General features: G+C 51.8%; 8 protein-coding genes across 8 annotated transcripts; all 8 read right to left on the bottom strand.

Annotated features, from left to right (window-relative positions):
• Positions 1-1731: 1731 nt before the first annotated feature.
• NEUTE1DRAFT_138072 (uncharacterized protein) lies at positions 1732-3539 on the bottom strand (the record flags this gene model as incomplete). Its single annotated transcript, XM_009853089.1, has 4 exons — positions 1732-1959; positions 2030-2091; positions 3179-3367; positions 3434-3539. The coding sequence occupies 4 exons, from the start codon at positions 3537-3539 to the stop codon at positions 1732-1734; spliced, it is 585 nt and encodes a 194-aa protein (XP_009851391.1).
• A 1336-nt stretch (positions 3540-4875) lies between these two features.
• Positions 4876-5460, bottom strand: NEUTE1DRAFT_110462 (uncharacterized protein; the record flags this gene model as incomplete). Its single annotated transcript, XM_009853090.1, has 1 exon — positions 4876-5460. One exon carries the CDS (start codon positions 5458-5460, stop codon positions 4876-4878), a length of 585 nt encoding a protein of 194 aa, XP_009851392.1.
• A 1164-nt stretch (positions 5461-6624) lies between these two features.
• NEUTE1DRAFT_101209 (uncharacterized protein) lies at positions 6625-7356 on the bottom strand (the record flags this gene model as incomplete). Its single annotated transcript, XM_009853091.1, has 1 exon — positions 6625-7356. One exon carries the CDS (start codon positions 7354-7356, stop codon positions 6625-6627), a length of 732 nt encoding a protein of 243 aa, XP_009851393.1.
• A 928-nt stretch (positions 7357-8284) lies between these two features.
• NEUTE1DRAFT_41330 (uncharacterized protein) lies at positions 8285-10534 on the bottom strand (the record flags this gene model as incomplete). The annotated part of the gene is made up of 6 exons (XM_009851949.1): positions 8285-8387; positions 8495-9261; positions 10031-10085; positions 10140-10244; positions 10304-10346; positions 10378-10534. 6 exons carry the CDS (start codon positions 10532-10534, stop codon positions 8285-8287), a joined length of 1230 nt encoding a protein of 409 aa, XP_009850251.1.
• Positions 10535-11571: 1037 nt separating this feature from the next.
• On the bottom strand, positions 11572-13229 carry NEUTE1DRAFT_41032 (uncharacterized protein; the record flags this gene model as incomplete). Its single annotated transcript, XM_009851923.1, has 3 exons — positions 11572-11777; positions 11946-12030; positions 12825-13229. 3 exons carry the CDS (start codon positions 13227-13229, stop codon positions 11572-11574), a joined length of 696 nt encoding a protein of 231 aa, XP_009850225.1.
• An 825-nt stretch (positions 13230-14054) lies between these two features.
• On the bottom strand, positions 14055-14597 carry NEUTE1DRAFT_41491 (uncharacterized protein; the record flags this gene model as incomplete). Its single annotated transcript, XM_009851958.1, has 1 exon — positions 14055-14597. One exon carries the CDS (start codon positions 14595-14597, stop codon positions 14055-14057), a length of 543 nt encoding a protein of 180 aa, XP_009850260.1.
• Positions 14598-15659: 1062 nt separating this feature from the next.
• NEUTE1DRAFT_101212 (uncharacterized protein) lies at positions 15660-16715 on the bottom strand (the record flags this gene model as incomplete). Its single annotated transcript, XM_009853092.1, has 1 exon — positions 15660-16715. One exon carries the CDS (start codon positions 16713-16715, stop codon positions 15660-15662), a length of 1056 nt encoding a protein of 351 aa, XP_009851394.1.
• Positions 16716-18816: 2101 nt separating this feature from the next.
• Positions 18817-19260, bottom strand: NEUTE1DRAFT_138080 (uncharacterized protein; the record flags this gene model as incomplete). The annotated part of the gene is made up of 1 exon (XM_009853093.1): positions 18817-19260. One exon carries the CDS (start codon positions 19258-19260, stop codon positions 18817-18819), a length of 444 nt encoding a protein of 147 aa, XP_009851395.1.
• Positions 19261-23581: the final 4321 nt, after the last annotated feature.

Here is a 23581-nt window from a genome sequence, read left to right on the forward strand (position 1 = left end):
GAGACGGAACCTACCTCTATCTTTGATCGTTTCTGTTCATTCGGTTTCTCTCCAAACACGAACTTTTCTTGTTCTTGACAGCCCCCTACTTGAGACCTGCGTCTGGGATCTCACCGTCTTGAAGAAACGCAAGACATAGAGATGTGTCGCAGTGGATGCTCGGCTCAATCCGAGATTGTAATGGAAAGCTCATCATAGTGTCTTTGAGTCCCTCTGGACAGTTGACATTCAAAAGGCTGGTCCTTGACCAAAGCCATAGCAGGGGCGGCTGTCGGCAATACGGATATGACGGTGTTTGGCGCGGCGGGGCGCTCCAGCTCATATGGTGGCGGCGAGGCTGTGTCGGCGTGGCAGGGTTCATGCTTTGGACTTCGCTACCTAAGCCACCCATCTGCTCCGGCAAGCCTGTACTGTGGTTCATGTACTGGATTGCCAGCAGAGTGGCCAATTCGAATGCTATCTGACAAGTCATGATGGGGCATCTGAACGGCTTGGACTGGTTCCAAATTGGATAGGATCTTGTCGGCAAAGCTGGGGTCCCGTCGAAGGCGGCGTCAAGGGCAGCCTTCGTGCTGCGCACCAGCTTGCTCTGTAAGAAGCTGTACGGCCCGTCGCGCCTAGGATGCGCAACCCAACTTACAGCTCTTGGTAATGATTTTCATTGCCTTAAGTTGTTAGACATGACCCGGTTTTTCGCCATGGTGTTCTTCGTGGTGATAGTCTTCGTCACCTTATGAGCGCCCTTGCGTCCGCGCTATTCCTGGCGCCACCTGCCAGCATTGCACAGATGCTGGGCCGCGCCGAGGAGTGCCGCCCTTTGCCTGCATTTCTGCTGGCGGCCCGTCGCGCTTAGGATGCGCAGCCCAGCCGTAGATTGCACACCGCAGAACAGAAGAAAGCCTGGCATGCGGCAGAAGCGCTTGCTCGCGGCCTTCCTTTGATGGCCAAAGAGGGATATATGCGTCCCTCTGCTGACGACGCCAGCCTTTGCCCATCACGATGTCGAAGTTCGAGCACCTTCGTCCTCCTATGTCACGCGGGCAGCCCAATATAACCTATTTGTATGGACGCATCTCCAGAACAGTCCCCCGAACAACAGGCGTCGACATATCGAACCACCAAAGGTACCACCATTAACCCGTTAGAGGAAGCGTCGGAGCAAAGGCACCAAGCCTTTTTGAAGCAAAGGCGCGACACCTACCATACAATGAAGCGTGACTATCCGGCGCACTGGCGTGCGGTGGCAAGGCAGCCAAGAACAGCGCGGCCAACAAGAGGCGGTATCGGCACCTGAAGGAGAACAACCCAGAAGAGCACGCAGCGCTTAGGCGCAAATACGCTGAAACTTCCGAAACAGAGGAACGTAAGGTACACCGAACGGCCACATACCAAGAAAACGTCCGGAATCATACCTCCCGTCCCTACCGTTGCCAAACATGCGAGATTTCGTTTGACTCGGCCGGGAATTTGGCGAAGCACCAGAAGAGTGCCGGCCACATAGCCAAGGGGAATGGGACAGACAAGGCCCTCTACGCTGGTTGTATCCTTCCTTTTCATGAGGGGTTTTTGGTACTGGTCACGGCATCTTCAGGATCTTGTTACGGAGCTTGGAGGCAAAAGAGGTGATGGGTTTCTATTCTACTGGTCCAGTTAATGTCTCAGAGGCATCCATCCCCCTGACACAACGAACTATCCTTATCCCGCTCGTCGATACACCTTCCTAGACCTTCCTCATCTCTTTTCCTCCTGCTCGCTTTCCACCACGGCGTCAGGGTCCTCGTCTCCCTGTGGCGGGTGGCAGTCCTCGCAGGGACCGTCTTGGGTGTGTCTGACTTCCCTGGGGTCACCCTTCGGACAGTCTTTGGTGCGCGGCTCCCTGTCTGCGCACGGCACAAATAGTGCGTCTTTGTGATCGCACTGGGAGAAGTAGATGTGGTAGATTACGCACATCTTTGGCGGCTGGATGAAGATGTTAGTATCGTCGCGTTTAGGCAAGCGCGTTCTCGGTGAGAGCAGACTGGAGACTTACCGTGAGGTTGGATCGGCGAGGTCGTGGAATGAAAAGAAGTTGGTGACGGTTATATAGGAGGCCTGACGCGTTGAGTTAGTCACAGTGATCAAACGCATGAATGAAGGAAGGAAGCTGTACCTACAAGACTTTCCTCTTGGATGGGAAGTGATGATGACAACCCTCTTGGAGTCTCTGGAGGTGCAGGCGGACTGGAGTCTTTATTGTGTTTTGATGTGGTAGTGTGTTGAGGTGTTCAAGAAAGAGTTGGGAGAGCTTTCCCACTTGCGCTCCTGGTTGCGCTTTTATAAAAGTAAGTGAGAGCGGTGGAAGGAGGAAGAGTGGGGAGGAAGGAACTGGTTGCTCCCCCTCCTCTGATTGTGCGTTTGTACTGTGGCCTGTGCCCTTATTCTTGCCAGCTGAGAGTCTGAGTGAAGGGCTAGCAAAGTTGTCTGCACACTTGAGATGAAATGAGAGACTCTCCGGACCAAGATTTCTGAAAAGCTTCGTCCGAACCGTTACAGAAGTTGGGCAAGTTTTGAGATGAGGCGTTCGACTCGGCAGGTACTTCCAAGGAGACGAGGCATGATCAAGATGGGTTCGCTAGGAGGTCCGAGCTGAATGATGTACTACCATGTCCCGGCTACAACGACTGGCAGATATGTCACAGGTGTGGTAAAAGCGTTGACATCGTTGCCGCCAACATTACGGATAACACCTTATCATGATTCCATGTTACCTCTACCGGACAACTTCACGATGAGAGAACGGCATTCATGGATAAGGTACCTAGGTTTGAGAAAACGTGATCTGACTGCTGCTCCTTCTCGACATATCCCCAACATCCATCATCATGGCCTCGATCGAGTCCGAGATCCCAGAAGTCATATCCGCTTCAGTCGAGGTATTCGAACCAAAACCAGCCGACCCCGATGAACCGTCACCCGAGAACGATGGCAAAGATCGTGGTGGTCAAGCGCGCGAAGCAAAAGGGACAACGTTTCTGGCCAGGTAGGCCGGTGCTGGTATTTATGTTGTCTACCGCCCTGTTGACCGTGGTTTGCTATGAGTAATTGCCGACGGCACCATGGAGGAAACGAGAGCTTGACTTTGAGTGAAGCTGACTGTTCATAGTGGATTTGTGGTTGTGTTTGCATGGCGTTGACATACCGTGCAGTGGACATACGCCCGCCCCCAACCCCTCGTAGCCGTGGCCGTCTGCCCTCACAGGCAACCCTCGCGCGTCGTGCAAGCTCTCAATAGCTTCAATAACTCCAACATTGCCCACATCAACAAGGCGATCTGCGACGTGCCTCTGAGTCTTTACCAACACGGGCCGTGGCGATTCGAAACGGCGACCTGAACCCCACTCCTGCCGGTGTCAACCATAACGAGATTTGTGTGAGCGAATACATCATTGCCAACCTCTTCTCTGTGCGGGCCCGCCACCAGGGCCCGCCGCGTTATCAGCAGAACCTGGCCGAAGAGAGTGCCCACACTCGTAGAGGGTGCCACGTTGAGGATTATTCATGATCAGATTGCGTTGCCTGCAGATCCCACACTTCCCCAGTTTGATCCTTCGAAGCTGTCTGCAAGTAAGTCAAAAGGCAAACTTTCGGCGGCATTGCCAATTGTGTCTCGCTTGACTGTAGGTGCATTCACTTTGATATCATGGTTATAGCTGACTCTGAGGAGGAACAAGGAGTACTCCTACTTTATTTGGGCGTCCGTTATAGGAGCTACAACTGCTTGTGATCTTCAAACATTAGGTATCTGATTTACCGATATGTAGACTACATTCTCCCGCGCCCGGCCGTGTTCTAGTGCAATTATAGAAGCGCCTAGTCTCCGTACACGCCGGTACCATACTTTGTCCTTGGCTTTCCCCCCGTCTTTGTCACTCGGAATCTTGGGAACCACACCATTATCTGTATTGGTGATTTGTTCCTGAATATCTCTAGAGGTCTGAGAAGACAGCTTCAACTGTTTTGGCAAAGCGATCTTCGATGTCTGGAGACGAATGATGGGATCTGACTTCCTTGTAATAAGGTGGTAGATGATTCGTGCGTGGTGGTCCTGTACGTCGCGAGACACAAGCTTGGCCGAATAGGGCCGGATATTCTTCCGTCTCTCTGACACCCACCGACCCGGAAGGTGGCCAGACTGCTTCAGTTGCCGGCTTCTGTGCTCCTGCTACAGGCTCTGCGCCGCAAGACATCGGAGAACTGAAGCACCAAAAGAGTGCCGACCGGCCACATGCACATAGCCAAGGAAAAATCGGACATACGTCCCTCCCAAGTCCCAAGATGGCGAGTTAACGTGGTGGTGCGATTTCTGCGACATTGGGTGGGTGGAGGAGTACAGCCCCAGCCATCCAACATGAACGCAGGTCATATGGCCATAAGGTCAAACTTGCCGAGCGCCAGGGCCTGATGCCTCCTCCGAAACCAAAGAGACTGCGGTGCTCGTACTGCACAAATGACTACGCTTGTCGCGGAGCTCGTCATAAGGCGGGTGGGTTGGAGAATACGGTGTCGTGGCAAAAGTCAAGGTGTGGCGATCTTGGTGGACAGGCTCGGTGGTTGTGCGTGCTGTCTATGTGGCAGGCGCGGCTGGTGCTGATTGATTTGTGTCTCTGTCTCTTTCCTTGAGGTCTGTAGCTCTTGCTGTATTATGGAGAGATGTTGGAATGTGGACGAGTTTGCTTTCCATGGCGACCTGATATGTCTGATAAGCGGCTGTTAACAACGGCGAAACAATGGCAGGAGGCCTTCCTTGTGTGTTGAACTTACCAAAAGGAAATCTCGTGGTTATTGCTTGCCTGGGTCACAACACTGGTCCTGAAGAGGAACTGTAGTCGCAGTCGTTCACTCCCCGTCATTCTCCTCTTCATTGATCTCCTCCTCATCGATTTCCTCCTCATCCTCATCCTCGTGATACTGCCCCGTGTCACACTGCTCCTCATCCTCCTCGTCGTTGTCGTCTTCCTCCTCCTGATACTCACCACGCTCCTCTTCCCTCTTTCTCTTCTGCCCTCGCGCATACCGAGTATACCGCGGGGTATACTCCGGCTCCGCAACCGACAACGCAACCGTGACCTCATCCATCGCAGCTAGTGCGGTGTATGGCGGTGCAGGATTGGGGACATACTCTGGGTTACGCCTGCGACTTATCTCGGCGACAACACGAAGCCCGATTTCCCTGAACATGGTCAGGTCACCGCCGGAGGCCTCTCTCATCCTGTCGAACGCAGCCGCCATGGACCCAAGAAAGTCATTTGGGTCGTAGGCGTCCAGGATTCGGTTGGCGATGGCGGTGAGCCTCTCCTCGTCAAGTGGAGGGACTGCGTCGCCGGGTGCGTCGGCCGGGGCAGCTTGGAGTGGGCGGGGGTTGCGCGGAGGTTGGTTGTCGGGTGACTGGGAGCGGCGCGGGCTGTTGGATGGGGAAGACATCGTTGCTTTGTGTTTGTTTTGTTGATGGAGGTGAGGTGTTGTTGTTTGGTGTGTGGTGTTGTTGACTTGTAGATGGAGACAGACGTGGGAGTTCTGAAATTCGGTTTGCAATATAAGGGAAAATGAGAGACTGGAGTGAAAGTTTGAGTGGGCCAGATTGTGCCTGCGTCCCTTCCGCGGCCGCCTGGAAGTTGAGTGAAGGTAATGGATCCAAGTTTACGCCCTGTTTGTTTGTTTTGTACGATTTGCGTACAGCGCTTGAAATTACCCATCTTTCGCGAACAAATCCGGTCTCATCCCACAAGTATTAACACTGCCTGAACCATGGCCTTGTCCGTCGTCTGGGTTGAAGAAGGAGGATGGCGGGCGGTGGCGACTATGACAGTACATGTAACCTCTATACCTATATAAAGCAGGCCATTCTGGTGGACGGTCCTGGGAACGGAGATCCTGTGATGTCGGGATACGACCTGATGCTGTCGAGGAAGGAGGAGGTTCTGTATACGCATTTATGAGCACAGTTTTCTGGGAAGCGTGACGGTCGTTTGCGACTAGCTTCGGTTGGAATGTCACTTCGGTAGGATACAACTACCTAGGCTGTTCTTCTCAGGAGGAATGGATTCGGAACAGAACCCTACAGCGGCGGTACAGGGAGTAGGTGAAGAATTCGCTTCCCAACCCAAAGTGCGTATTTCCTCCAACCGTCGAGAGAGCTTTGATACATAAATCACAGAGTGTCCAGGTAGTTCAGGAGTACCTTGTGTTTTGCGATCATCTCCCTTCCCGAAATACGATGTGGCTATAAGAACAAGAAGGTGGAAGTGACACGCTGAGAATAGCTCCTAGCAAGACATCAAACAGCTTGTTCAACAACGATCCCAACCCTCGAAAAACTCCTCTGCTCCTCCGTTCGACCCATGTCCTTCATGGATTGGTCTGTCCGTGACCATTCGAGAAATGACGGCGGTCGGGTTGGCATAATGGAAATCGTTGGCAACATAGTGGTTTTTTCTTGCCTCGACAATCGGATTCCTTGCCTGTTTTATTTGGAACCATGCTGTCAGTTAGCAGCTCTCAACTTCCAGGAATATTGGCTCATACTTACAGCCATCTATGTTGTGGTGCCCCTTGGTCATGACTGATCTTCCATGCCTCCTCAGACCTCTAGTCGTGGTCGTTCTCGTCCTGATCGTTCCCCTCCGAATGGTTTTTCTCCTCGTCGCTGATATCACCGTCGTCTTCCTCAGCAAAGCCAGGACAGCTGGTATCTCGTTGGGGAATCGTCGACTCAGGGGATGGTGCGCATGATCTTCCGAAGCCGCGATCTCCCTCCTCGACATCGCCGGTGTCCTCCTCCTCCTTATAATGGATTTCCCCCTCCCGCTTCCTCTTCTGACCCTGCCCGAATGGAGTGTAAGGCGGGGTATACTCCGGCTCAGGCACCGACATCGCCATCGTCACTTCACCCTCGGATGGTAGCTCCGTGTACGGAGGTGCGGAATCGGGGTTGGGCGGGAGGCGGCTCCGGAGAGACCTGATCAATTCATCCAGGCGACCTAGACGATTTTCGATGGCAGCCTGACGGGCGGTTCTCATAGGCCTGGGAGGAGCCTCGTTACCGGCGGCAACTCTGATGGCGTCCAAGGAGGCGTTCATGGTCTCGATCAAGTTGTCTGGAGAGGTCGCCGTCGCCTGGTTCCTGACTGCGGGGATTCTGGCTGCTTCGTTGCGAAAGTTTGCGAGGACTCGGTCGGTGATGGCCCTTACCCTGGCTGCTTCCTCATTGAGGGCTTGGGGTGTTTCGGAGGCTCTAACTGTCGCGCCTTGTCGCTGGGGGCGGGGAGGTTGGTTGCTGGGCATTTGAGAGCGACGGGAGTTGTTAGAAGGGGACGACATTGTTGGTAATTTTCTTTGCGTGAGAAAAAGTGATGTTGAAAGTCGGTGTTGTGTTGTGGTCGGTTGTGACTTTGATCGTGGGGGACGATAGGTTGTTGGTATAAAACCGGTTCAAGTTTGTTGCGCTTCTCAGTGGATGGGAGGGATTATGTTATAGTTCTGGATGGATCGGTGAATGGAGGTGCCAGGCGGATAGAGCGGCCAGGCCGTAGACTTCAGGTTCTTTTACAAGGTCCAAGGTTTGCACATGACCCTTGATCCCAAAGTCCCTACAGGTACATGTATTTTCCCAGGCAACCCAGTCAAAAACCCTGTAAGTCTGGGCCACGAGCTGGTGCTATCGAGGGCAGCGGAGGTTGAATGCTAATAGACGCAGTCAGTTGGACAATGTGTGAAGTCCAGTCATATTGGTACACCGAAACGAAGGAGAAGATAGGTCCATTTCGCCCTCAAGACGTGACAAACTCTTCTCATTCAAGCCCAGAGACATGATAGGCATGTACCTCTATATTACCCCTTGTGCTCCGGAGAGCTCATGCTTCGCCACCACCAATTTCCTTGAATGGTGGCGTAATTTGAACAATAATAGGCAAAATAGACTTCCTGAACACGCAATGGGAGTGGAGGTAGATTTGTTCATGGTGATAGTTGTACATGTAGCTCGTGCTTCATGCCATATTCGTTCCCCAACATAAAGACATCATAAGAGAAACAGAGGGTTCACCCCAGCAGCCAACGCTTTGATACATGTACAAATCGTTCAATGTTCGAATGTTCGGCCCCCTTTTGGTGCATAGAGGTATAATCGAGTTCACCCTTCCTTTAAACTGTTTTCTGTAAAGCGCTACGTTCGGAATAGCGCAAAGTAGACGTATGGATCTCTCTCTTCGGCAGCTATTCGGTTTGGTAGAGTTACCTAGGTATGCTTCTAGTTAGCAGCTGTGAACACACAAGAGACAATGAAGAGCAAGTTGTACTTACAATGGTCGTGGTCAAAGCCCGCTTGCATCAAGTCATACTCCTTGACTTCGCTTTCGAGACCTAATTATCCGAGACCTGATTATCAAGAGAATTGTTAGCATGAGTTCCATTACTAACACTGCGACGAAATGCTTTCGATATATAGAGGTACCTTTACTTGCCCCTGGCCTTTTCGAAGAGGAAGCCCACCAGGCGGGTAAATAACACGAAGCCGGCGAACAAGAGAGGATCTTGAGGATAAATGTAAGGGCTGAGAACGAGGACAAGAACTACCGGCCAGTATTCTTCGACAGTACGGAGTGGAATACGTCGACCGCATAGGAAGGGGATCGTTAGTTCCGGATTCGTAGCGGCCATTTCATGGACGACGCTTCCACTTTTCTCCCCGACGTCCTCCACCACCACACCTTCCTCCTCTTCTTTTTCTGCGTCCTCGCCCTCCCAGTTCTGACCTTGCCCAAACGGGGTGTAAGGAGGGAGGTACGCCGGCAGAACCACCTCCGGAGACATCTCGACAGTGATCTCGCCCTTTGTCGGATGAGTCGTGTACGGCGGCGGCGCGTTATCGCGGTAATACTGGAAGGAGGCGCGGTTCCTCAAAATCTGATCCGTAACGTGATGGTAGATCGACTCAAACAAAGCATCGTCGGCGCCGGCGAGCGCATTGTAGAAATCCAGCTCGCGAGCCCGGTCGCCCTCTGGGTCGTTTGGGTCGAATACCGCAAGATATTGGATAGGGAGTGCCGCCCACCTGGCTGCTTCGACTTCGGCGGCGATTTCTTCGAGGAGTGTGGGGGAACTGGCTGTCGCGGCTGGTTGTTGGAGGCTGGGAGGGTGGGTGTTGCGTAGCTGGGTGTCGCGGGGAATGTTTGATTGGGACGACATTTTTGCGCTTTCGATTATGATGACAGTGTTTGTTGTTTGCTGTTTTGGTAGAGGTATTGTGTGACTTTGATAGTGGCAGACAAGAGAAGAGTTCAGGTATGTCGGTTGTTTTGCGATGTAGGGTGGAGGCGAAAGATGGTGCTAAGATGCCAGCAGATGGAGAGATATGGACATGAGAGATGGATCGACGACTTTTGGTTCTTTTCCAATGTCGCCAGATTTGAAGGTTTGGACGCTGAACAGTCCTGATCTCAAGGTGTGGATATTGAACAGTTGTCATCTCAAGAGCTAGACCGAACAGCCGTGCCATTCACTGGTTTGTATGGTTTCCTGGGCAACAAGTGATACTTGCCGGCCGATAGTCCATACATGGGCGGTAGAAGTAATGAACATGACGAAATTGAGCAGTGAAGCGAACTGCGAAGTTGGTGGTAGTTACAGTAATTTACAAGGAGGTGAATGTGGACAGTGGAAGAAGAAACGGCCTCCCATCTGGAGACTACGAGAAGAAGTTCAGCGGATGGATTGTGTAATTGTGAAGACTGGAACAATGTAGCAAAGGGTATTTCATGAATGATACTCGAACAGGTAGCTTGATTCCAAATTGAATACTTGAAGATGAATCCCCCGATATCTCTAGTACTTCATGCCGCCTCAACTCCATGCTTTAATTCTTTCACCCTGTTTTTGCGCCTGAGCATATTTGTGCATGCCGTTCCTTCCCAATCTCGACCTGTAAACTTCTGTAGAGTATTACTGTTGAATGAAGTCAGCGACTGTCAGAAGTCTGGACGAGGAAGGTACATACCAAAATTGATGCATCGGTGGTCTGCTCAGATTTTCCTACTGAGAGCGGGGAGGAACTGGACATAATTTAGTACGAGTTTGACATGACAACCGCAGGAGTCGCTCGCGACATACCTTCTCCAGTCTTTTCATCTTCCTTTTCTTTCTCCTTCTTTGCCTCCTCGTAACTTGGAAGCCTCTCCGCAAATGTGGAATACACAGTCATCTCGTTTGAGCTGGGATTCCGAGTGTACGCAGGGAGTTGCGGCTCCGGTTCAATGCGCCGCCCGTTTACAAGGTGAGAGGCAGGAGCGACTTGAGGGGCGCGGTTGGCGGCACTTCTGGCTGAATGGTTGGTGTCTTCTTGACTCAAGAAATCCAGGATTTGGTCGATATCGACCCCCCCAAACAGGTCGACGTCGTCGACATTCTCGTAAATCACTTCGGCGTTTTCGCGGCGCAAAGTGGGAGTCTGGTTGTTGGCCCTAGGGCGAGAGCGGCGTGCAGATGTGCGTGTGAAAGGCATCTTGGTGGGTTTGTATTCGGCCAGGCTGGTTAGGTGCGTTTTGGTGATGAGTCTGAGGTGTGCAGGTGTGCGCGTAGTTGTTGTGAGGAAAGAGAAGATCGCAGTTGGTTCCATCGTGTCGACGGTTTTATAGACGTTCTTGGTGTTCAAGGCTCTACTCCATTTTCCTCGTTCGCCAGGTTTGAACACTGAGAAAACCACTGAACAGCCTTACTATTGGCATTTATAGCAGTCTTTTCAAAGTCCAACGTCGCCAGGGGTTTTGAGGTTATAGTTTCTATAGCAACGGCTCCATACTAAAAACCTTGATCGAGGAGCGAGCCGTCGATACGGGTACCAAGCTATGTTACCGGCAAAATACCTCTTAGTCGAGATTCTCAGGAAAGTTTTCCTTGGACTTTACCATTTTCGAAGCAGACAGTAGGCGTTGGTGAAAAGATATAATCGAGTGTCTCGTGGTGGGGGACATGCGCAGATGTGGTTTGGGTGATGGGTCCCAGGTAATCTTCCATTCGTCCAAAAACAGGTAGGTTTATAACAACCGTTTTAAACATAATAACTAACGACTTCTTGAAGCCACGTCTCGGTGCCTAAAAGGGCTCAATAGCCGGTAATAATTGTAAACATAAATGCGTAGCGTCGGCCTCCGCGTGTCTCCGTGATGCAAGGATACCTGTGGCCACCCGGTGAACCGATGGTGTCGTCTGCATCGTAGAAGACCAGACTGTCCCAGGCAGTCTGGGCGGTTTGTACAGTCTCGAAGAATGAGTCAGTCGCGAAACCGGGCCTAAACCCTCGACTGATAGCGGCGTTGACATTGTTCTGGTCACAATCAGATGATGTAAAATCATGATCTCTTAGTCGTCTCTGAGGCCAGGCCCTTGTCCTTCTACCTCGAGAAATCTTTTTTAGCTTCAGACTTCGGATTCTCTGCAACAGTCAGTATGTGTTCGACGTTGGAATGTCTAGGTAGGTAAGGTAGGAACGGATCTAGATAAGAGTGGTTGGTAGACATACCTCCAGCCAGAGCCCTTCTCTCATCCTTCTGATTTGCCTTCATCTTCCCCCCTCCCCGCCTCAGAGTACTCAGGAAGCATCTCCTCCTGCTCCGACGGCGAGATATCGACAGTCGTCTCCCCGGCACCAGGAAGCTTGGTATAAAGAGGCGGTATATCCACTTCCTCGGGATTTCTACGCCGATGCGGCCTCGTAGGATGGGGGAGATTGGACCTGCTGGAAGGAACTAGTAAAGAAAAAAAAATCAGTATACTACAGCCTTTGAGCAATCGAGGGCGATATTAAACGTACCGCGACGAGGACGTTGGACCGGACTACCAAACAGACTTCTGAGAATGTCGTTTACTTGGTCGGTGTAGATGCCGAAGTCGACGACCTGTCCGTGTTGGTCGACGATCGTCTCGTGGGTAACCGCGTCTTGTCGGCGAAGCGAGGGAGGTGGGTTGTTGGTGGCTTGTCTGGAGCGACGAGCGTTCGTTCTTTCGGTACCTCTAGACATCGTTGCTTTAATACAAGACTGTACTTGTTGGTAAAGAAATGTGATCTCTTCAAGATGTCGGGTGCGCAAGTGTACCTAGGTGCAGTGGTAGAGGTTATTATATCTGAAGAAGGAAAAGCGTTGTCGGTCCTGAGGGGCCGAGATTTTTATGGACATTTGCAAAGAGTCAAGGTGTCAGATCTTTTCACTTTTTAGGTAGGTTGCCACTTTGAAGACTGGACGAAATGTGCAGCTGAACAGTCACCCCATTCACTGTTGTGACAGTATTTACACTCGAAAATTGGAATGACAACGACATGACATGCTGATTGAGAGTGTCTAGCTTGATGAGTTAAAGCCCACAGGAATTGTGTCGTTTGACTCCTCCAGTGACGTCGATAATCTATTTCCATAACTCAAACAGGATCTAATAGAGGTAGACATGTCCCCTTCACACTCGTGACACCGCACAACCGTGATAGATTGTTGCTCATTGTCCCTTCTATGTTTGGTCAGCGGCTGATTCACCAACAAGAAGGCATCCTGCTAGATTTGGACTCGGAATTACCCTACTTACCTCTAAAGTACTCTGTGGCGTCGGGTAACATGGCTTCTAATCAGAAGGGTCGTCCAGGACGAGCCTCGCTAGCAATCCAATCAAAGGAAGGTCGGAGACGGGGCGCTGGAAAAAAAAAAGGTAGAAGTAGGTAAGTATCAAGATGACCAATCTCGACGTCCTAGAGCGATAATATGATATCAAGTAGGTAGTCGGGGGGGTTAAGCCTTGCAACGTACCTCCTCCACAATTTCAGTCCGCCTTCTCTTCGCCGACCATCTGCAACGACCATCAAACCTCGTCCTACGCTTTCTTTTCCTCCCCGCAACCACATCATCCGTAGGCACAGCATCATGGTAGTCTGGCAGCTTCTCCAAAGTCGAGATCTCGACCGTGATCTCGCCGGCTGATGGCACCTTGGTGTATAGCGGAAGAGGTTCGACTGTTTCCTCTTCGACAGTCAGGAAGTCGGTACGTGGATTGATGCCGAGGACTCGACGGGCTCGAATACGGCGAGCCATTTGGCGATACCACTGGGTTCGTATCGCCATGTGAACACCTAGTGGAATTACGCTTTCAAAGATTGGATAGTAGCTGGCGTTGGACTGCGGAAGCCTGGTATTGCTGCGTCCTTCGGAAGGCATTTTGCTGTTGAGTTGAGGTGCTGTGATGATGTGATGTTATGTGGTAGATAGGCCTGGGTGTTGGTGCAAGAATGCGCGTTGCTTGTGCAAGACAGTAGCAAGGAATTGATTGGGACGACTTCCATGTTGTCGACGACTCTAAATCTCTCAAAAGATTTCGACGTTCGCTTCCAGTTTTTCACGGTCGCTAGATCTGTCCCTGAACAGTGAACACTTGAACAGCGAACAGCACGGGCTTTCACTCAAGGTCCGGGTTGAATGACTACAATGTTCGTGCACTGTCAACTTCAAGGATGACAAGTTCTACCTTGCTGTTCACTGTTCAGCAATGTGAGGGCAGGGGACTGAGGATGGTGGCTGTAGTGGTGAGGTATCAGGGCAGTACCAGCGTATCACTGGCGATGAGGCTCAAACGATGAAGCAAGGCAGGGGGGGAATCCCCCGTGAATGCTTGTAACGAGAAATAAGCGGTTGGAGTATTGTATTCATTGGGAGGGTACGATAAGACTCCAATGGAACTAACTTACAAATATATCACCTCTTCCAGACCTGCCATAGATCGTGTTGCCAAGCTTGGCCTCGCGGAGCAGTTGAGCGTTTTGCTGGTCCTATCATGTCCCTCTAGTCTACGACTAGGTATCCTCTTCTTCCTCCAAAGCATGGAAACAATCTCAAATCCCTGTTGCACACGGAACTAAAAGACGCGTATAAGGTAGTTAGCTGTCCACGCAAATTATCTCTTAGTTCCATGGCCAACTTACTTGGAGGTATGACACCAGAGGCACTCACTGCGTGTCCTTCCCCATACGCATCCCAAAACCTCCTTCACCTAAGCCAACGGTCAGCTCCCTCCTCATTACCCCATACATGCCGACATCCAGGACAGTCGCAACACCCCGGCCGATCATAGAGTCTATACATCCAGGTCTCTCCCGCTGTAGGTGCAGGTACCCCTATTCTGGTAGTGCAATCCTCATCAACGGAGACGCCTAGAGTAGTGGATGTAAACAGAATTGGATCTGGCAACTGGGTTCCTCTTTCCTGAATATCGACAGCAGGAGTACGCTCGGAGAAAACAGGGCCTCTAAGTGCCGCCCGCCGTGGCCTTCCTCCTCGTCTGAGTTCCCGCTGCAGAGCGTTGATGCTTTGATTCAAGTTGGAAAGACGGCGAGCAAAATCTGGAGGAGATGGAGCTTGAGATCCGGTGCCACTTCTCTGCCGGGTTATGTGGGGTGAAGTCTGCCGCGGGCTCGTAGGTTCTGATGCGGGGGAGGTATCCCTTGAGATAAGCGAGCCTTGAACATCAAGTGGAATGGACATCAACTCATCCGGGGTAATAATCCGGATAGTTGTCGTTTCTGTCATCATTTTGGGATCGAGTGGCATGCGGTCCAACTTTTGCTGGCGTTGAGACAGGCTTCGGTAAAGCGGAAGGCCCATATCAGTTGTGGATGAGGAGCAGCTGTATGGACAGGGAGGGATTCGGGCAAGGCCGGGAAGTATAACTGGTAGCAGCTCTAGCACAGCTAAAACAAGAGTTGTGGTTGAGTGGAAGGATCGGAGATCGGAAGTCCTCCGACTGAAGGAGATAAAGGAGAGCATTGGTGGGGGAGAAGTGCTTGATTGGCGCGCTGGTTGAAGGGAAGAAGAGAGCAAAGAAGAAAAGGAGTTCCTGGGCCCAGGGCCGGTATAAATACATCTCCTGTGAAAGATGGTAGCCTTTCCTCCGACGGCGATTATGTCGGTTCTAGGGTCACATCATTTGTGCATGCCTGTACCTGATCTGGGTCCAGTTCAGTACTTCCTTCCCCATGCAAGAAGAGACCACATGAGAATTTTAGAATCAAGAAGGATGGAACTTTGCATGGTGTCTCGACAAGTTCAAATTCATCGAGGCAAATGCGAGCATGCAAAATGTAATGAGAAAATCAGGTTGATGTGATTGACGCGAAGAGGGATAATTGTCCACGGCCTGGAAGTGACACATGTCAAATGTGTTAGTGCAGATATTTGCATTGAGGCTGGCCACGACTGGAATGTCACATGCGTCATTCATTTTCAACAAGCGCTCTTTGTTCTTGCATTGGTAAAACTGGTATTAATATGCCCCTGGGAATATCTGTCCTCTTCCATGACGAATTATCAACGCCTGACTCCTCTGAACTTCCCAAACCAGCCGATCGGAAAGTCAGAATTGTTTCTATGACCCTTGTCTGCTACCGAACCATGCTTCTCCATCAAATGTGCCACCGCATCCATTTGTCCACCACTTGCTGGTCTGAATGCCTGCGACCTCGATACCGAAGACTTGTTCGAAGATGACACCAAAAGAAAAAGTGCCGACCACAAACCGGAGTTGCATCAAGAGCAGACCCTTTTCTTCCCACCACCCCTGGCCAGCCTCCTTCTAGTCGAGCCCTCATCCTCCACCTAATACCCAGATCTATCGCTCCGCATCCGAGACGACTGATCAGCTGAGCGGCTTCCACCGCTTCCACCGCTTCTGCTGCGTTGACTGGCTGTGCTGCTTGTATTTTGGGTCGCCGTACCCGACTGCCCCAGTCTCTGCCGTCGAGCACCTCGAATCGTCGCGTCCGACGGCCGAGGAAGGGGAGGAAGGCGGAGGGAAGGAGGGATGGTTTGACCTTCTCCGCTACCCTGAACTTGGACTTGCGCCAGGCCTGAGTCCTGGCTCACGACGACCTGAACGAAGCCGCCACGACCGCCGCCGCTTGCCTGGCGCTGCTGTTCCTGCGTTGCAGCGGCTTGAGATGGGCCTGCCACTTGTTGTTGCTGACGCTGCTGCGGCTGCTGGGGAGCGGCAGGTGCGGAGGCCTGGGCTTCCGGGCGGGGAGGGGTGCTAGCCGCCTCAATCTCGGGAGTCGACCAATCCATATCCGGAGTGCCGTAGTCCGGGAGACGAAGTTCTTCCTCTTCGGCAGGGGTAGCCAACTCGCTTGAGTTGAAGCTTGTCCGGCTGTACCTGGACAAAACGGCACTTGAAGCCTGGGCTTCCGGGCGGGGAGGAGTGCTAGCCGCCTCAATCTCGGGAGTCGACCAATCCATATCCGGAGTGCCGTAGTCCGGGAGACGAAGTTCTTCCTCTTCGGCAGGGGTAGCCAACTCGCTTGAGTTGAAGCTTGTCCGGCTGTACCTGGACAAAACGGCACTTGCCGCCGCGGCACTCTCTTCGTCTTCCGTTGACGGGATGGGAGCTGCAAAGCGGGGAGGGAGAACAGGGCGACGTGGAGCCTCGACTTCGAGGGAGCGGCGGGTCAGGTCGATAGGCCGCTCTTGGGTACCAGTTGCTGCCTCAGAAGGGGTTTGGGAGAAGAGCCGCTGGGCATCTTCGCGACGGAGAGGAGGGGGAGGGGCGCCGGACCTTGCGCGGCGCGGGTCAGGTTGCTGTTGTTGGTTTGCCGCTTGGTTGGCGGCCTGACGGCGAAGGGCCTCGCTTGAGGGGGAACGGTAGAGAGGCAGTCCCATGGTGACGTTGTTGTTGCAAGGGGTATATAGAAGTGGGGTGAAGCGTGTGTGAAGATCTTGTCGAATTTTGAATCTGCTTTTGGTTGATCTTCCTGAGTTGAGTGGTGGAAGGAGAAAGAGAAAGAGTTTGATCAAAGAGGAGGGGTATAAATACACCAAGGGTGACCCACCGCGACAAGTTCCTACTCTCAGGTGAATGGGTTTTGGACTTCACTGATATCTTATTCAGACGGCCTTGTCAGAAGGAGAGGAACAGATGAAAGACTGCCAGCTGCAGCCATATCAACGAAACCTTCTCGTCTGAAGTCACGCAACAGTGTGGACAGGTCATAATTCTCCTCAAGCCGTCAAGCTCCCAGTGAAGCATAACGCAAACAACATTGTGTGATTTACAGCGGTTTGGTCTGCTATTGTTTTCTTACTGCAGTCAGGAGTGTTTTCCTTCATCTCATCTTAGGCCCCTTCACCTTCCATGACGTCCAGCCACTCCATGTCCCTCCATGTCGCCATTGCGGCTCTGAGTCTGTTACAGTCATCGATGCCGCAAACAGTTCATTCAATAATAGCAAACGCTCCCCCCCTGAGCAAGACTGGCGTTTCCCAAAGTACTCAGAGGGAGGGATTCTGGATGAAAGAAATACAGCTCCATTCGAGTTAGTATTCCAACCGGCAGACGCAGACGTCGCTACCCACGACACTATACTCAGGGCAGACTGGCTTCAAACCAGCCAGCCTAACAAGATACCGCGGCATGCCTGTGCTCTGGGTATGGCAAACGTATGGCACGCTGTCAACACAGACACCTAGTTGGATGGTATTTCCGTTTGTACTGGCTTGACTTGAATGCTAAGAAAATTTGGGAAGCGGGTGGACGAGGGCTGATGGGACGAAGCTGAGTCCTCCCTTCCTGTGACGCGATAGTGCTTCCACAGACTGTCTTGGGTAGTGCCCCTCTGCTGTGCCTTTCATTCCTTCTCCAAGTATCATGTGCTGGCGAAGTCGTCCTTCCTTCTCCACTCTCCAGTCACCATCGCGATTATGACAAAGAAAGACGACAAACGAAAGCATCATGACCGACACAACGGATGGCACGACGACCGGCACTTCCGACGCATTCGTCGATGAACTGAGCACTCAGCTTTGGGTGCTTATCAACACCGAGACGAGGGGCAGATGGATCAACCCAACTCTACAAGTACCGCTAATCACTAGCTGGTGCGCGTCCCTGCCTTCCAAGCGCGAGCGGTGCACCCGCTACTGGACACTCCATGCGATGGCGGGCGCGGGGGACACTTGCATCCTCGATAATAATGCGCTTCACTTCCTAGCTCTCGGTGGCCGAGATGGAAGGGGATAGGGCTTGAACTTTTAGGTGCTCTACATAAGGAATTGTTGACGGGGAGTTTAACCCTGCGTAGCATGAGTCGAGTAGGTAATTTGTGTTATGTACTGCCCGTGGTAGACTCGATAGACGAATATAAAGAACCCAAGACGTGATGAAGGAGTCACAAAGAGTAGTGATAAACATTTTAGCTACGTCTCCCCAACTGCCTGAATCAATAGGTAGGTTCTTACTCTTGTAATGACTGTGCCGGTCTTGGTAGCTCGTTCTGGCCGAAGAAAGCGCCGAGCTGCTTTTGTACCAGTGTGCGAACCAGAGCTTTCAAACATAGCAATTTTTCTCCCGGCAACCATGCAAGCGTAGCGTCCCCAGCAAGTTCCATGGTCGTCAATCTGCCTCCTGAGGATGTCAACGGAGAGTTAGGTATGAGGTCAAGGACCGTGTGATGTTTCGTCAGTTCGTTTCGATGAGTTTCTGAGTGTTGGTGATGGGGGGCTCTTCACGATCCAGTGGCTGAATGAGTGGATGGGCATGCGTTCAGCAACTGCAGTGAGAAGTAATTTGACAGAATCACAGAATTAGTAGGAGGGAAACGTATGAACCAACAACGATCCTTGCCATTTGTGCCACGTTCTAAAGCTCCTAATTCCAAGTCCCCTCCACGTCAATCTTCTCTTGACTAACACGACTTCAATGTCTGCCCATGTACCACCTGTTTGGTCCCTCTCGCGGATAAGCACTTCTACTCGTTTCTTCAGCTTAGGTGGCCGTCCTACTAGCCCGAGTATCTGTGGCCGGGGCCGCGTATGGAGGGGGAGGTATGCCGGATGAGCGAGCTTGTCCTTGTGCCTCTGTCGTGGCACTGGCACTTTCAGTAGGGACCGAACGCGCTGCTGGAGCTGCAAGCTCGTTAGATCTAGCGCGGTAATCACCTACTGCCTCTTCACTCCTCAGTTCCTGGTCAGTATGGATACGGCTTGTTGACATGCAATGCGAGTAACTGGGGGGTTCCGCCAAGGTATCGCAGTTAAAGCCAATCGTAGCTTCTCCAGCAGTAGGGCGAAAGGTGTAGGGCGGCGCCACTTCTTGATTGCTGTCTGCCTGGCGTCTCTGAGCCTCCGACCGAGCGATCTGCTGGAAAAGGTCGGCTGCCGTGAAGACTCGGGCATTATTGGTACGATCTGGACGGCGTGGATCTGGCATAGTCCGTGATGTTTGATTCGGGGCTGCGTTGCGATATTGGTGGTCGATTTTGTACCGGTTTGGAGCGAGACTGACAGAGAGACGACCGAGGGATGAGTGAGACAGTTGAGATGTCGCTTTCAATTCCTCAAAACCCGACTAGTTATACTTCCATGATCGATTGCCAATCGTGTCTGTGGTTGAATTTGATGACCCCTTGGCCTTACCACTCACCGTCTGTCCCCCTTCTGTTCTTCCATAGCCATGACCAACAAGCGAATTGACAAATTACCCTTGGTAAAGGTTGTTGTGGCTCACTCGACCGCTCTCCATCCCGCTGTTCGCTGCTTAGTTCGAGGCCGTGGGAATCCACACGATCCAACCAAGAACATCTGCTGTCGGGCTCTGGATGGTTTGCCCGCGTCATTCTCCCAAACCCTCAACCGGGGTTCGTACTTCCGTGTTCTGTAGAATACGGCGTAAGCGTGGAAATGACGGGCTCCATCAGTCCTTTTGGTCCGCGCCGTCGGTTCGCCGTCGGGACTGTAGTCGTGCCGCTTGAAGCAAAAGGAGGCTTCCAGGGAAGTTCATCTCTGGACTTGCTTGATCCATGTTGTCGAGCGATTGATGAGGACCCAGATTTTTGCATTTTGGAAATGTTCGTAGACGGAAAAACGTATCGGGTGTCGAGGTAGGCCGTCGAACAGGGCGCAATGAGATTTTGGATGCGGGAAGACATCATAAGTACTACAAGGCGACTCTTTGCGTATGGTCGTCGTCGTCGTCGTCGTCGTCGCCGACACGCTCTCGTTATTGTACGGGAAGCAAAGCAGGCGCGAGCAGTTTCAATCGTTTTCGGGCAACCACAAGGTAGTTGCGCCCGACAATGGGATTGACCCGGGCTGCCGTCCTGTGGATAAGACTGCGAGGGGCCCATCGTCCCTTCCCGACATGCACTCATGCAGCTCACAACACAGAACCTCTACCGTTGCTCAGCGGGCAATTGTCCCAACTACTGTGTACTAGTACCTGAAAGCTTGCCGCCACCCAGCAGCGATCCCACCTGGAAGGAGGTTTCCACTTTGCATTTTGTGTCATTCTCGCTTTCGGGACGTAGTCGCATCGACCGCCGATGAGCAAAGCGAATAACGCCCTGTTGGGATGAGAATGGATAGCCATTTTTAGGTAGCATACCTATGTCCCCATCTCTTGACACCACGTCCGAGCGAGGTCCTCACGATGGTGTACTTGAGCTGCGTGACACGATGACATGCGCTCAAAGAGCACGGTAAGGAAGATCGCAGACCGAAGAAAAGCAGCTAACGATTTTGCATTTTGAGTTCAGGTACGAGCCGATCAAATGGCATGACATGTTGCACCCATCGTACCTTGTGGTCTTGGTATCCTCGTGGCCTTCAAACGGACACTATTACGAGAAGTCGAGTGCGACTGATGAAGAGAGAGCAAGTTGCGCCTTTCAGTTTCAATCCTAGGAGGATACGGTAGGCAATCGCCTTTCGCGTTCTGTCCTTTTTGAGCCACTGCTCTGCTCCCACATCGATACGACGTCCAGTTTGAGGATACTCAACGGAGTGTCGAGTACCTCGAGGTTATGCGCTAGTTGATGGCTCGACGTAGGACATCTACAAACAAGACTTCTTTGTCAAGGCTTCCTGCTCACCTAAACTGCCCGAGTCGTCCAACGACACCGCGGTTATTCTTCAGGTATTCTAGCTCAATAAGGTAGCAAGGGTTGCGGAACACTACACATTAGCAACTCGTCTCGCAGGTACCCGAGTTCCTCTAGGTTCTTTCTGGGCTGGGTGTGTCCGGAACACCAGTCAACGGAGAACCTAAAGTAGATATTGCGCTCTGTAACTGTATGTCGCAGACCGAAGCACAGGTTTTGTGTCTTATAATAATGATGAGTTCTCTCCCTTGGGAATGCCATGATAATGACGGACAGGGGTACTCTATCGTGGACGAAGTTGGAAAAGCACAACAACCTAGAGAGGTTACACAGGGAACGAGATGGACAATATGAGTGTCGATATTGTCATCAGATAGTCAGAATGGCTCCCGAGTATAGCTCCATGCTTAGGTCCTATACAAGCATCTTTTCTATCTGATCCTTGCTGTATGTATCTACGATAATCTTTCCCAAGCCCTTCTTCCTTACAAATGCGCTACTTTTACTTGATTTCATGAGCAACACCCTCCATCTCCAGTAGATACCTTACTAAACACCAGCGGCAATTTTCTTCTCTTCCATTAGCGTATCTTCAGACCGGCGAGCCACTCCAAACACTGAAAACTCCAGAGCGGGAAGCATAACATCACCCCCAGCCAGGCACACCCTCGTCTCTCAAGTTCGCAACACTTAGCGCCAAACAGGCGAGACACCCTTTTCACATCGCGTCGCCGGTCAACTTGGCCAGAACCAGGATGCATTTGCACAAACAACACCTTCAAAAATGCACTTGCCGTCTTCTTTCCCCCGCGATTCGCTAACAAACCACCACCAAGACCGCTAAGCAAGCGCTAGAACCTGTCCGATTTGGCGCCCAGCCAGCCTATGAACCAACGAACCACTGCAACTCAAAAACACAACAAAGCGCTCGGCTGACATGCCCAAAGCCCAGCTAACAAAAGCCTATTCGTTAGCGTCGGGCAGATTCAAGTGAATTGATTCCATCGCCAGTATCGGCAGCTTTGACAAATGCACGGGACAACAAGGGCACGGTGCATCATAAGCGCCGGTCGCACGCACTCAGCATCACAAAAGGATCACCATCATCTTCTTCCCTATGGCACGACCAAGCAGGCCGAGCACACATTGAAAAAGAAAATTGGTTTGCAATGAATTGCATAATTGGCTTGACATCAAAAATTACGACCAGAACGGCCCCGAAGGGCAATTCACGGCGGCGAGCACCACGATGTGCAATGCAGGCTCACCACCGTACTACGCGGTTTTCTTGATCTCCGCGTAGTCAGTCAAGGTAAGTATGAAGAAAAAAAAAAGAGAAAAGAAGAGGAGGAAGAATTGGGGGAGGGGAGCTGCTGTTAAATAGAGGGTTTGGATGGTCTGTGCACGAGTGCAAATTCCGGGAAATTTTGTGCAGCTGCTGACGGCTGACGGTCTGTCCGTGTGGTCTGAGTGTCTCTGTGTCTGGCTACTGCTTCAATGACGCCTGCCGTACCGTTGGACATTTTGGCAGTGTTGGAGATTCGATTTTGAGATCGTTATTGCAGTTTGCTTTGCACCGACTTTATTGATTGATCTTTCTCCTGAATGCAAAGCACCTCATTGCGAAGGTCTCCTAAGATGGACAATCATCATTGCTTTCCTCCAAATGTCAACGGGCCTTGGCCGCTACCGTTAGAAAAGATCATCGATACCATCTTCCTTCCTGAAAAGCACAGCAACTGATACTCACTCAGGCCCTGATCGGCTGGCTGCACTCTCGGGGCGTGCAGAGGGTTTTGGGTACTTAAGAGGTGTAGAGTTCTGGGTAGGGCGAAGAGAAAGTATCGTCGTCTACACGAGGTGTCTGCACGAGGTATTCTGCACGAGCTCTACAAGAGTAGTCTGAGGACCATTGTCGATTTCGCCAAAAAACCGTTAATAAGGGACGGCGTGTAGACGAACCTTGAATTTTTATTGGCGCTTGGCTTAGAGGTGGACCTGGTGGAGAAGAAGGTACATTGTGTCTTGGCGAATGCGCGTGCAGAGGTAAAAAGAGGCCCGTATATCGACGAAAAAGGGAAGGCGGCTTTGGTAAAAGAAGAGGTTATCCATTTGTATTGTAACCAAACCTCTAAAATCCTCTGCACGACCCAGATGTGCAGCCAGCCGATCAGGGCCTCAGCGAAGACAACAAACCAACCTAAACAAGACAACTTGATGCTCAACTTTGCCCCGGATTCCACTGTTGAGCTAATGTCATGTCTCCATCACGAGGGCCGTTAGCGGACTGCCCATCCCTGTCTTTGTGAAAACATCACCGAACCGTTCAAACGACGTGTCCAAGCACGTGCAAGCAAAAGAGCACAACTGGCCCGTGCTTTTCAATCCCCGCCAGCAATTAGCGCTTGGCGTTAGAAACTTTCTGTGGATCTTTGGAAGCCGAGAAGGGACCACTCGAAGCCCGAGGGAAAGGGAAGGTGGGCGCATATCATCGGTTTTGGGCATCATCATGAGCCAGGTGAGCCAAGCGGTGGGAGTTTGGGAGGGGGACACATAACTAAGTGACACAACGGTGAAATGGCGAAAGTTGATTCACCAATTCCGTCACGCCGTCACCTGAGAACTGGACCGCTTTCTTACACATGCCGTTCC

The sequence above is a fragment of the Neurospora tetrasperma genome (genome assembly GCF_000213175.1).
Source record: "Neurospora tetrasperma FGSC 2508 unplaced genomic scaffold NEUTE1scaffold_3, whole genome shotgun sequence".
Classification (NCBI taxonomy): Eukaryota; Fungi; Ascomycota; class Sordariomycetes; order Sordariales; family Sordariaceae; genus Neurospora; species Neurospora tetrasperma.